Source organism: Gymnoscopelus braueri (assembly GCF_963280865.1).
Source record: "Gymnoscopelus braueri genome assembly, chromosome: 15".
NCBI classification, from domain to species: Eukaryota; Metazoa; Chordata; class Actinopteri; order Myctophiformes; family Myctophidae; genus Gymnoscopelus; species Gymnoscopelus braueri.
The window spans coordinates 3,921,811-3,935,398 of NC_137620.1; the positions used below are offsets into that span (position 1 = coordinate 3,921,811).

General features: G+C 43.5%; 1 protein-coding gene across 2 annotated transcripts in view; it reads left to right on the top strand.

Moving 5' to 3' along the window:
- Positions 1-5,942, top strand: part of arsj (arylsulfatase family, member J) — a 53,767-nt gene extending 47,825 nt beyond the window's left edge. For both annotated transcript variants that reach the window (XM_080451695.1, XM_080451696.1), the window contains exons 3-6: positions 590-1,010; positions 1,412-1,791; positions 3,295-3,493; positions 4,620-5,942. In XM_080451695.1, the coding sequence (XP_080307821.1) occupies positions 590-1,010; positions 1,412-1,791; positions 3,295-3,493; positions 4,620-5,033 (1,414 nt within the window). In that variant the 3' untranslated portion in view covers positions 5,034-5,942. The remainder of the gene's footprint in view (positions 1-589; positions 1,011-1,411; positions 1,792-3,294; positions 3,494-4,619) is intronic.
- Positions 5,943-13,588: the final 7,646 nt, after the last annotated feature.

Below are 13,588 nucleotides of genomic sequence, written 5' to 3' on the forward strand. Positions count from 1 at the left end.
GTGGTTCCCAAACATGGGCTCACTTTTATGGGCTTGTTTTATGTAAATGTCTGTTTACAATATTTTTTCTTTTTTCAAAAGTGAGGGGGAAAAAAAAGAATCTTGCAGAATTGTTCTACAATTTCTGTACATAGCGAGAATAGCAGCCCTGCAAGCTCACAATGAATAGCATTGTGACTATTTTCACTACTTTTGAAACGGGACTTGAAAAAAGGACTTTGTCGCTGTTGGGTGGAAACCTCATTATGTCCAAAACCGTTAGTTTTCAGGATTCAAATTTCAAAATGGCAAAAGTAGCAGAAACTACAAGCCCACAATGCGTCGCATTGATACATTTGAAAACTTGTGAAACAAGACATTCTTCACAATGAGTACTTTCTACTTTTGGTACTTTAAGTGCATTTTGACACCAATACTTTTGTACTTTTACTCAAGTAAATTCTGAATTCCGGACTTTTACTTGTAACAGAGTATTTCTACATCGCAGCATTGATACTTTTCCTTAAGTAAAACAGTTGAGTACTTTTTACACCACTGGTCCTTAATGCATTAACGTTATTTTCCTTCTTATTCTCTGTGTGTGTTCCAGGTACCAGATCCACACGGGCCTCCAGCACTCCATCATCCGCGCCACGCAGCCCAACTGCCTCCCCTTGGAGAACGTCACCCTGCCCCAGAAGCTCAGGGAGGCGGGCTACGCCACCCACATGGTGGGCAAGTGGCACCTGGGCTTCTACAAGCGCGGCTGCATGCCCACGCAGCGCGGCTTCGACACCTTCTTCGGCTCGCTGCTCGGCAGCGGCGACTACTACAGCCACTACAAGTGCGAGGGCGCCGGCATGTGCGGCTACGACCTCTACGAGGGCGAGGAGGCGGCCTGGGAGCAGGACCGCGGCCAGTACTCCACGCTGATGTTCACGCAGAAGGCCGTCGGCATCCTGGCCAGCCACGACCCGCGCACGCCCCTCTTCCTCTACCTGGCCTACCAGGCCGTTCACTCGCCGCTGCAGGTGCATTTACTGTACAGTAGATAGCATGTTATTCAGACAGATGCTAGGTTCATTGTTTACCTGGTATTTATCCTATAGTTGAATGTACGAGGCAAGTTCATTTGTGTAGCACATTTCAACACAAAGCAATTCATTGTCCTTTACATTAAACATGAAGTGAAGGAAACACATTATAAAAGGACTTTAGAGTAAAACAAAAGAAGTACAAATTAAACAGAAAAGTAAGAGTAATTTTTTTTTTTAGCTATGTATAGAATTTAGTTTGTCATTGTTTACATGGTATCCTGCTTTCTCGATACACTACACTGTTCTCTTTGCACTCGATATATTTGATTAATTACCTTGTTTATTGTAAGGTGCGTCTGCTAAATGCCTAAAACATAAATTATAAATCGGTACAGGTCCCCGCCCGCTACCTGGAGCGCTACAAGAGCATCCCCAACCTGAACCGCCGCAAGTACGCCGCCATGGTGTCCTGCCTGGACGAGGCGGTCCGCAACCTGACGCTGGCGCTCAAGCGCTACGGCTACTACGACAACACGGTGCTGGTGTACTCCTCGGACAACGGCGGCCAGCCGCTGGCGGGGGGCAGCAACTGGCCCCTGAGGGGCTCCAAGGCCACCTACTGGGAGGGGGGCATCCGGGCGGTGGGCTTCGTCCACAGCCCCCTGCTGGTCAACAAGGGGACCAAGTGCCGGTCCCTGGTCCACATCACGGACTGGTTCCCCACGCTGGTGACGCTGGGGGAGGGGACGCTGGACGAGGACCTGAACCTGGACGGGTACGTACTGACCAAGGGCCCAGCATCCGCCTTTGAAATTGAGTCTACTAGTCCATACCCGGTCGACGCATCCGTCGGGGGATATGCGCACATGATCTGGCAACCCGGGAGCCATTAATCCCATAGCTCGCGGGGCCATCCCACCAGCTGGGCAGCCGTAACCATGGCGACATTCTTTTACATAAAAACGCGAATAAACAGCTGACAGTTGGGGAAAGAGAAAAACGGGCTTCGCAGTTCCGTGCACATGGTAATGGTCAATGGCTGTGTGCAATTTCAGATCAATAGCTCCAGCCACTGAGGAGAACCGGGCAGAACAATAGGATGATATAGGAAGTGACAGTTCATATGAATGGCCTTTCGTTTCGCTGTTTTGCCCCTGCTGGTGTCAGAAATAATTACTCTCCATTCAAGTGGGTGGGTTTTTGCCGAACTTTAGACTTAATTTTATTACCTTAATAAACATTGTCATAAATACTATGCTTCCAGTCGCTAGTTTAAAGTCTTCTTGCAATCACCATGATATGCGTTTTGGTAAAGTATGGTCCCATTTATTTTAAAATTGATGATATAGTAGGCTACCTTGTAGTGATGCGCGGGTTGACCCGTAGCCCGCGGGACCCGCGGGTCAACCCGCGACGCGGGTGGGTCGAGTCAGAATTTCAGAGGCAATTATGCGGGCTGCGGGTGAGCGGGTCAGCCGATCTCACACGCAAAAAAAAAAGAAAAATCACATGCTCTTGTTTTGTCTTTATTCCTAATAAGAATAAGAATAATAACAATAAAACCGTTTGAATACACTTGGGGATTATTTTCTAACCATGATTTTACAGAATTATTGGTAAAATCGCGGGTCGCGGGGCGGGTTGAGCCATAGATTTATATATGGGTTCGCGGGGCGGGTTGAGGCGGGTTGGGTTCCGTGGCGGGTTGGGGCGGGGCGGGTCATGAAAAAACCCGACCCGCGCATCACTACTACCTTGGCTACCTTGTGATGATTTGATTGACAAGCTACACAACCAATAGCATTCATTCCCCACCCCCGCTCTGATCCCAACCAATAGCATTCATTTCCGGTGTCATAGGATATGACGCGATATGATTTTATTTAACATAAATCTTCTCTTCTTGGAGTCTTTGGGGGTCCTTGACATGAAAAAAGTTTTAGAACCACTGACTTAGGATGCACTTATTTTTTTTAGGATGTTGATTTTTGCAGATGTGAATCATTATTACAAAATATAGCTGTCCCACTTTTATGTCCCATATAACGCAGAATCCCCCTACCATCGGGGGGCCAGAGGTGAAAGGCGAACAGAAGCAGTACCATGTGTGCATCTTTGATATTATTGAAGCTAAACCGTTTGTTCAAGTACAAACCCAACAACAGTGTTTTTTATAATAAAGTTGTATTCTCAAAAACAATTAATCCATGGATCAATCATTTAATATTTTTTTATCATTATTAATTAAACATTAATTAGTTAATTATTCTAACCCTAGGTACGATGTGTGGGAGGCCATCAGCGAGGGCCGGCCGTCCCCGCGCCACGACATCCTCCACAACATCGACCCCATCTACACCAAGGCCAAGAACGGCTCGTGGAAGGCGGGCTACGGCCTGTGGAACACGGCGGTCCGCGCCGCGCTGCGCGTGGGTCACTGGAAGCTGCTGACGGGCATGCCGGGCTACAGCGACTGGGTGCGTTATGGAAAAGTCATATTTCATAATAAGGGGTTAAAACGTTTTAAAGTAAAAGGTTTTAAAGTCAGACCCCCTGGCTAGGGCTGGGCAATATGACTTCAAATCAATATCATTATTTCAAACTTTTGCCTCGCTTACAATTAATGAACGATTATATGTTTTTAAGAGGTGAAAATAGTAGATCTACAAGCTCACAGCGCGTAGATCAGCCATTTTTACATACTATCAATGTACAACAAAGTATAATGCAGGGCTTAAAGGAGTAGTTCACTTTTTTTCCTATCAATTACACACCCTGTGACCCCATGAAGCCTTGAATTCATGGAGATTTTTTTTGTTCCATTCCTAAGCCAATAATGTGATGACCAGCAGAGTCTCCTATTGACCGATGACCCGGTCATCAAATTATTAGCTTAGGAATGCAACAAAATGAACTACAAAACAAAAAAAAATTGCCTAAAAAGGGCCTGCTTCTCAATTATTCAAGTAACCTACACGAGCATGATCGGTTATGGTTCTAAATGTCGATGTTTTCGATATAGTTTTGGTTAATTGCCCAGCCATATTGCCCTTTGTCCTTCTCAAGGATGTTAGAGTGAACAAAGGAATGGACAGCTAGCCTGAGAGGGCTCACCTCTACAGGGGTTCAGTACAAAAATGTATACAAATCGAATTTAGATGGAAGGTATAATTTCCAGTGGTGGAAAAAGTACTGAAATATTTTACTTAAGTAAAAGTATCAATACTGCAGTATAGAAATACTCTGTTACTAGTAAAAGTCCGGAATTCAAAATGTACTTGAGTAAAAGTACAAGCTCACAATGCGTCACATCGCGACGCATTGTGAGCTTGTAGATCGGCTATTTTCAAATGGCCGAAGTGGTTAATGTATGTAATGTAATCTACAAAGTAACTAGAAACTAAAGTTGTCAAATAATTGTAATTTGACAATTTGACAATATTTGCCTTTGAGATGTAGCGGAGTAGAAGTAAAAGTATTGAAAATTGGAAATACTCAAGTAAAGTAAAAAAATATCACTTAAGTACAGTACTTGAGTAAATGTACTTAGTTACTTTACACCACTGGATGGAAGGAATAATTCCATATGTTCTACCCACCAAGGTGCCACCTCAGACCTTCTCCAACCTGCTGCTGACCAACCGCTGGCACAACGAGCGCGTCAACTGGGACCGCGGCAAGTCCCTGTGGCTGTTCAACATCACGGCGGACCCCTACGAGCGGGTGGACCTGTCGCAGCGGCACCCGCACGTCGTCAAGAAGATGCTGATGCGGCTGGCGCGGTACAACCGCACGGCGGTGCCGGTGCGCTACCCGGCCAAGGACCTGCGCTCCAACCCGCAGTACAACGGCGGCGTGTGGGGGCCGTGGTACAAGGAGGAGAAGGACGACGAGGAGGAGGGGGAGGAGGAGGACGACGAGGACAGGAACAATAACCTCCTCTCCAACCACCTGGCCAGGAGGAGGCGCAATAAGAAGAAAGCCAAGAGGAAGTTGAAACGGAGGACGGAAGAGTAGCCTTTGCTTTTGTTTTCCGTTTCATTTCTTTAACCCGTTTTCAACCTTATCTTCGTATAATTGGTCCTCACTCATGCTCATTATAAGATGGTACCATTATTGTCTGCTCCAGTGGTTCTGAACCCTTTTCATGTCAAGGACCACCCAAAATTATATGTATTTGGCCGCGGACCCCCATCTCAAATATTTAGTTCCAGGGACCCCCCAGCAGCAAAGATTTGAGTTAAAAATATTTGCTTTAAAAATATACATACATTCAAAGGTTTGCACACATTTTCACGATTTTTCAAAAATAGAAGATCTACAAGCCCATAGTGCTCTATGAGCTTGTAGATCTGCAATTTTTGAATAGCCAAAGTATAAAAGGTTATGCTATATATACATATATACATTTTGCTGGGGACCCCCTGGAACCCCCCTCCCTGGGGGTCCCCGGACCCCACTTTGAGAACCAATGGTCTACTCACTCTGTGTCTCAGAGGAGGGCTGTGGACAGTTCAGAATCTTGCCTACCAGTGACGTCATTGGTAGACTAGGTTTGGTCATTTCAAACAAGATTTCAAACCTCCTAATGCAAGAACAATTGCTTCTATTTCAGCATGCTAACTCTCCAGGGAGAGAAAGGCTGTAGTTTCCGTCAGCTTTGGAATCCCCATCGATGATGTGACGTAGGTAGGCAGGCATCTAAAACTATGCACATCCCCACCAATGAGACGCAGAGAGACTAGGCGGAAAGTTGTGCCGTCTTATAATGAGCATTAGAGAGGGCCAATAGGCTCTATGCACAGCAGCCATATTGGAAAAACTTTGGGCCACCTCCTTACTTCCTTCACAGGTGTTACCAATGGTACTAATGAAGGCTCTGTTCCATTTAGTGTAGCACAGTGGTTCTCAAAACTTAATTTCAAGGACCCCCATAACTCTGAGAGTGTACAAATGGAACCAAATGGACCCTTACGGGTCCATTTGGTTCCACATTGTACACTCTCAGAGTTACACACCCGTAAGAGGGCATTTGGAACCCCCTCAAGGAACCCTGGGAGCGTTTCCAGTGAGCCAACATGCACAATACCATCACCCTGACTCTGTTTGACCAGAATGGAACAGAGCCTTCATTAGTATCATTTGGTAACACATGTGAAGGAAGTAAGGAAGAGGCCCAATTTATTTCCAATATGACTGCTCTGCATAGCACCTATTACCGGAAGATAAGGTTGAAAATGGGCGAAGTGCTCCTTTAACCACATGAACCCTAACCTCGTTCCCAGGTTTGTCCTCACCTCACGAGGAGAAAATGCCTGGTAAAGAACTACAGCAGAGAGTGTGTGTGGGGGGCCTAGTAAAGGGCCCAGGGGGACTCCGGACAGCTAAGTATATAGGGTTTAAGTGGTTAAATTCTACGTGTGAAAGACTTTCAGAAGACTTGTCTCAGGGATATTGACGGACATCCTGCGTCTCAGGATTGTCTTCTTTCAGACTTTTCTTTTTAACCCCCCCGGTTGGTTTCAGCTGGAGGTTTGTTTCTTCATGGACTGGAGGCATTCCAGAAGAGGTGCCCCCCCCAAAAAAACAACAACAAGGACGAGACCCACTTCAGTACCGACACTGCTGCCCACGCCCCGACGCAACGAATGACACTTTTTCCACTGCACGGTATCACCTCAAATCCACTCTGCTTATTGCTTCACTTTTGTATTCCACTTGTGGATTGGACCCCTTCAGGCTGGCCATAGCTTTAGTGCAGTGGTTCTCAACATTTTCAGGCCGCAATCCCCCAGAAATAATCATATTTGGACCCTGACAAGCACTAGGAATTGTAGGAGTTGAGGCATTACTTTTATTTCCAGATAATTAATGTGAAAATAGCTGATCTGCAAGCTCACAGCGCCTCGCAATGAGAGGCGTTGTGAGCTTGTAGATCTGCTATTTTCAAAAATGTTGCCGTTCCATTTTACAATTTGGCAAATGTTTGACCAGTTGTTATACCAGTTTGTTCATTACTTTTGATCCAGAAAAGGTGTTTATTACTTTTAAAAAGTACTTAAATTGACCCCCCCCCCCCCCACACACACCCACACACACACACACGCGCACACACACACAAAGAAAAAAACATGTGTGGACCCTCTGGGGGTCCCGACCCACAGGTTGAGAACCACTGCCTCCAGGCCCACCTAGCATACATGTAGAAGTGTCCTTAAGCAAGACACTTAATTAACCCATAACAGCCCCCCAAGATGTTTGTTAACTGCATCCTGGGGCTTGATAGAGTCTTGATACAGTACATGGAGTACAGACTCCATGACACAATGATGCTTGCGACGATTCTCTCAATCAACAGTGTGCAGCGTTTTCACGTCACTTCTTATCGCCTCAGCTCACTTGGAACCAGTGTTGATTTTGTCGACTAAAACTATGACGAAAAATGTTTGTTGACTAAAACTATGACGAAAAATGTTTGTTGACTAAAACTATGACGAAAAATGTTCGTCCACTAAAACTATGACGGAAAATGTGCGTCGACTACCTTTTTTCACTGACAAAACTAAACAAAAACTAAATGAAAAACTAAGCTACGATGACTAAAGCTAAGACTGAATATATTGACAATTTCGTCAACAAATAAAAACTAGACTAAAATGTCAGGGAGGGACGAGTGGAGAAGAGAACCAGTAGAACTAAAATACAAGTAATTTCATGTTGTGTTGCGTTCGGGTGTTGCGCTCTGAAAATAGCAGATCTACAAGCTCGCAACGCGTCGCGCTGCGGCGCGTTGTGAGCTTGTAGATCGGCTATTTTCAGCATGCAACCAAGTGTAAAATCAGCCATTACGACGCCATCAAGGCACCGCCACAATACATTTTAGTCGACTAAATCAACAGTAGATTTAGTCGACTAAAACTAGACAAAAACTAAAACATTTCAGATGACTAAAATATGACTAAAACTAAAATGGAATTTTATTCAAAAGACTATGACTAAAACTAAATCTAAATTTGCTGTCAAAATCAACACAGCTTGGAACCTTGACACAGGTGAAACCAATATTAGGTGCTATACTTTTTGCCCAAAAGAAAGCCAAAAAAGGCAAGTACCGCAGAGTGGAGTTGAGCCGGGACCGTCCAGTGGAAAAGTGTCATTATTAAGACCACAAAACTAACGTTCGGGTATTTAAAGAATGTTTTATTTTTCTAGATTTTTATTGCATGCGTGAACTCTGGTGACTTTTGGATTGTTACATAGATTTATTTTAAGTACACACAGAGAGGGAGAGAGAGAAATACATAATCTCACCAGACGGCCGCTGTGTAGTTCGGCGTGAGAAACAAAAAAAAAAATCAAAGAAAACATAGTTCTATGATATCGTATAGCTGTGGATTGAAGTGTTGCAGCATCTTCGAAACAGATGTAGGATTTATGTGATGCAATGGTTGATGTGTGATTTACTTTAGGTTTCATAGGCACAGCCTGTGTGTGTGTTTCATAATAATAAGATTGTTGTTCCCACTTTTTAGAGCCTGTCTGGTCTGGTACCAGGCCAACCACCATGTAACCGTTCCCAGGCCAGCTTAGCCCAGATAGACCGGAAACAAGCTTATAGCCAAGACATGCCCTGTACCTCTGATTGGCTTTCTGCCAGAAAGGGGGCAGAGCCAGGTTCAAATCACATCCAAAACCATGCTGGAAACAGCTCAATAACGTGTGATCAAAATCACAGGCTCAAATGCCATCACGGTTGTACTTTATTTTATTTTTCTTTGTTTTTGTTGCTCCAGAGTATGTCCCGACACATGTAACATTAGTGTGAGGTTAGGCATAGTTTTTGCGAGGTTAAGGTTAGGTTTAGGCATAGTTTTACTGAGGTTAAGGTCAGGCATAGTTTTTGTGAGGTTGAGGTTAGGTTTAGGCATGGTTTTACTGGAGTTAAGGTTAGGTTTGGGCTTATTTTTTGTGAGGTTAAGGTTAGGTTTAGGCATAGTTTTTGTGAAATGAAGCTTACATTTGAAGTTTTAGGCATATTGCAAAAGCGTACGGAAGAAGTTGAACACAAGGAAGAACGAGGAAGACCTGGCAATCACAGCGACTACTAGCCAATCACAGGCTCACAGCGGGTCTTGGCTAAGCTGGCTTTGGGAATCGTTGGGTCACAGGCCAACCTGAATGTACGACCAACTAACAAAATAAAATAAAAGCTCCAGACACAAATCCTCCTCCTCCAAGTCTTTCTTTCCGTCTCTTGCACTCTTTCTGGCCTTCAGTGACGCTTTTATCAGACCCGACTTTCTCGTAATTTGGTCATCATTCTGCGCTTTTGTGACAGGAAAAGTATTTTCACGTCCCCCACCCCTCCGCTCTCCCCCAGTGCTTTGCTGTGCCTCTGCCGACACGTGGCTCTGTTACGGCGTTTATTCATGGAAAGCACTATAAAGCTGGCCCAGTGCCATCATAAAGAGCTAAATCCTTTGTTGCCCTCCTTCAAAAATAAACGTTCATCATTCTAGCAGTGGTGGGAGAAGTAGGCAGCTCAGATCTTTTTTTTACTCAAGTAAAAGTAGCAATAATAATAAAAAAAAAACAATACTCTGTTACATACAAGTAAAAGGTCTGGATACAAAAGTATTGGCATCAAAATATACTTACAGTACCAAAGTTAAAGTACTCATTAGGCAGATTGTCCCATTTCAGTTTCGTCTTTGACAATAAGATTTGAAATCTTTCGAAAATAGAAGAGCTACAAGGTCACAATGTGCGGCAACGCACAACTTGTAGATCTGCTATATAGGGCTAACCGTACTGGATAATGCATGTTAATAATAATAATGATTAATAATAATAGTGGAGTAAAAAGTACGATAATTGTCTGTGAGATGTAGTGGAGTACAAGTATAAAGTATTCAAGAATGGACATACTCAAGTAAAGTCAAAGTAAACCTCAAAATTGTACTCATTGAGTAAATCTACCGAGTTACAGTTACTTTCCACCACCGGTTACCATGTGTATTCATGGAAAACACCATGAAGCTGGCTGCGAGCCATGATAGGAGCTAAATCCTTTGTTGCTGTACTAAACATAATAATAAACATACACTCCGTCATTCTAGTAAAAACAGAAACGTACAACTAAAACGGGTTGGGCCTGCTGAACGCAAGAGTAAATCACAACAGTATTTTTTTCATACAGTACAGTATGCCTCCGTTGCCTGGCAACCCACGTAAACAAGGCCCAAACTCTTAATGTTGACTGTTGAGGTATGCCATTGTTCTTGAGGTTTGCCCCATTAGTTGTTTTTATTCACAGCAGTTCCAATCTGTCACTTTAATGACAAGTAAATTACTATTAAATGTGCCTTCCAAGCTTTATAGTCGCCAGAAATAGATTGCGAGCTAACTGCTATGGTATCGTTTCTGTTGATGATCGCTGGTTTTATTTTACAAGTTTCTTGCCCTTGTGCTCTCGTTTGTAATGGCACGAATACAAGAAGCATTGTAACCACACGAACCCTAGCTTCATTACTCTGGGGCATGTCATAATAATAGGCGAGCATTCTGTGAAAATAGGCAAACATTCAGCAAAGATTGCCGATCTGCAAGTTATAGCCAAATAGTCGCTTACGGGTCTGTAACTCTGAGAGTGTACAAAATGGAACTCTTTTGGCTCTTTTATCTCTCTACACCTTAATCTCTCTGCCGAAAACAGCCGATCTACAAGCTCACAATGGCTATTTTCTGTGAATGTTCCCACCAGAGTATTATGCTATAGGGTTCAAGTGGTTAATGTAAAAAAACGAAAAAAAGAAGAAAGTTCCTATCACACAGCCCCACACGCGGCCCCTGTGTAGCAGCTCTGAGGACCCCCTTGGGGTCCCGGACCCCCTGTTGAAGACCCATCCATGCGTTAGACTACAGTGCCCATATTTGGAACCCCAATCTATAAAGTAATCTGTGTTTTTTTTTTAAACTCAAGAGTGTAGAAATGGAACCAAATGGACCCATATAAGGTTCCATGTGTAAAGTCTCAGAGTGACAGACCCGTGTGGGGGTCCAATTTGAACCTCTAGGTGGTCCCTGGACCCGGACATTGAGAAACAGCAATTTACGTGTTACACGCAATAACACCGGTGCGGTTCCAGCTGGCCTGGAGGCTGGGGGGAGGGGGTTTGCCCGTGGAAACGATTGCCCAGGCGGTGAGCTCTTCTCTTCGCAATTCCTCCAGATCAAACCCCTTTTAGTCTTAATTACGGCCCATGCCAAGTCATGATCTCAGCCCTCTCAACATTTAACCCATTCAATCCGGGGAACGCATCTGTGTCATTTTAAGATTTCTTTGGCTATTAAAAAATAGCAGATATACAAGCTCGTAGGAGTGCCGTGCTACGAGCTTGTAGATCTGCTATTTGAATATATACTTATATATATTTTTTTTTAACTCAAATCTTTGCTTCCGGAAGGGTTCCCTGGAACAACATATTTTGATGGGGTCGGTGGCCAAACACATATCATTTTGGGGGTCCTTGACATGAAAAAGTTTGAGAACCACTGATATAGCAGCATACGTTTGTCAGAAAAGGATTTAGAAGACATTTGTAAAGATTTGCACACATTTTCACGGTTCTTCCAAAAATAGCAGAGATGCGTTCCCGGATTGAATGGGTTAACCACCCATCCCCACAGTGGCTGCAGCATGGCCTCTGAATGAGTCCCTGCTTTAGAAACTGAAACAGGCTCCCTTACATCCCTGGCTTGTGTAAATGCAGAGCAGGTGGAAGTTTAATCCCATCATATACACTGGCTCTCCTGAACTATTCGCTCACGCTAGCGCTGGGGGGGCAAGTTCCTCACTCCTGGGCAGTGATAGAAGAAGTACTCAGATGTTTTACTTAAAGGAGTAGTTCACCAAAAAACTTGTGTTCTATCAATTACACACCCCATGAAGCATTGAATTCATGGAGTTTTTTTTTTTTTGTTTTTGTCGCATTCCTAAGCCAATCATTTGATTACCGGCGGAAAGATGCTAATGTATCCGGTAGGAGACTCAAAGGAGACTTTTTGAGTCTCCTACGGGAGAGACCGCCGGTCATCAAATTATAAAAAAAATATCCATGAATTCAATGCTTCATGGGGTGTGTAATTGATAGAAAATAAAAAAAATTTGGGGTGAACTACTCCTTTAAAGTAAAAGTAGCCACAATGTCGAAATACATCTAGAATCTTCTAATCGTTAGGAAGTACCCGATATACAAGCTCACAACGCATCGCGTCGCAACACATTGTGAACTTGCATCTTGGCTTTTTTTCTAATAGACTAGTAGAATAGTAGAATAGTATTTAATATAATACTAATAAGTATTATGTTTCGAGCTTGTAGATATGCTACTTTTGATACTTTCGTGTGACACTGTAGTATGATCAAGTAGGGCGTTAAATTACGTAAAAACTTAAAGTTAAAATATGGAGAAGATCGAGGTTTCTGCCCGACCACAACTTAATAGCCATATTGGAAGGAAATTGGGCCTCTTCCTTACTTCCTTCACAGGTGTTACCAATGATACTAATGAAGCCTCTGTTCCATTCCGTGTAGCACAGTGGTCCTCAAACTTTTTACATTCAAGGACCCCCATAACTCTGAGTGTACAAATGGAGCCACTCTCAGAATTACGCACCTGTAAGGGGACCACACTTTGTGTCTCCAGTGAGCCAACATGCACAACATCAGCCCCCTAGCTGACTCTGTTTGACCAGAATGGAACAGAGCCTTCATTAGTATCATTGGTAACACCTGTTAAGGAATTAAGAAGAGGCCCAATTTCTTTCCAATATGGCTGCTGTGCATAGAGCCTCTTACTATATCCACCGCTGCATTGGATCAGGGGCGAGTATCTTACTCATGGGAACCAGATTTTACAAGGAGCTCTCTTAGCCTTCTGTGAGCCTGTACGGATCCCATGGGGCTTTAAAAGCCGCGGCCCGACGGCTGAGCAGCCATCCTCGGGTTAATCTGCACCCCACCGTCATAAAACACATGGAGCCAGCAGGGGCCATGGTGGACAGTAACTAAGTACATTTACTTGAGTATTGTCCTTAAGTACATTGTTGTCCTTTTTGCAAAGCTGATGATTACTGTCACTCCATTACATTTCAAATGGAATTATTGTACTTTTGACTCAACTGCATTGTGTAGGAAGGGACTCACTCGTGGGACCCAAAACTTGCAAAAATATATCACTCACTTACTGTAAGCCCTATTTAAAATAGAGCTTGTAGAACCACACTTTATTTTTACATTTCTGTTTTTTTTAGAGAAATTTCAATACAGCAAAGCACTGATGTACTTCATAATGTGTACTTTTGGATACTTGAGTAGAGTGGTGGAAAAAGTACCCAAATATTTTACTTAAGTAAAAGTACCAATACTGCAAGGTAGAAATACTCTGTTACAAGTAAAAGTTCGGAATTCAAAATTTACTCGAGTAAATGTACAAAAGTATTGGTATAAAAATGTACTTAAAGTATCAAAAGTAAAAGTACTCGTTACGCAGAATGTCCCATTTCACAAG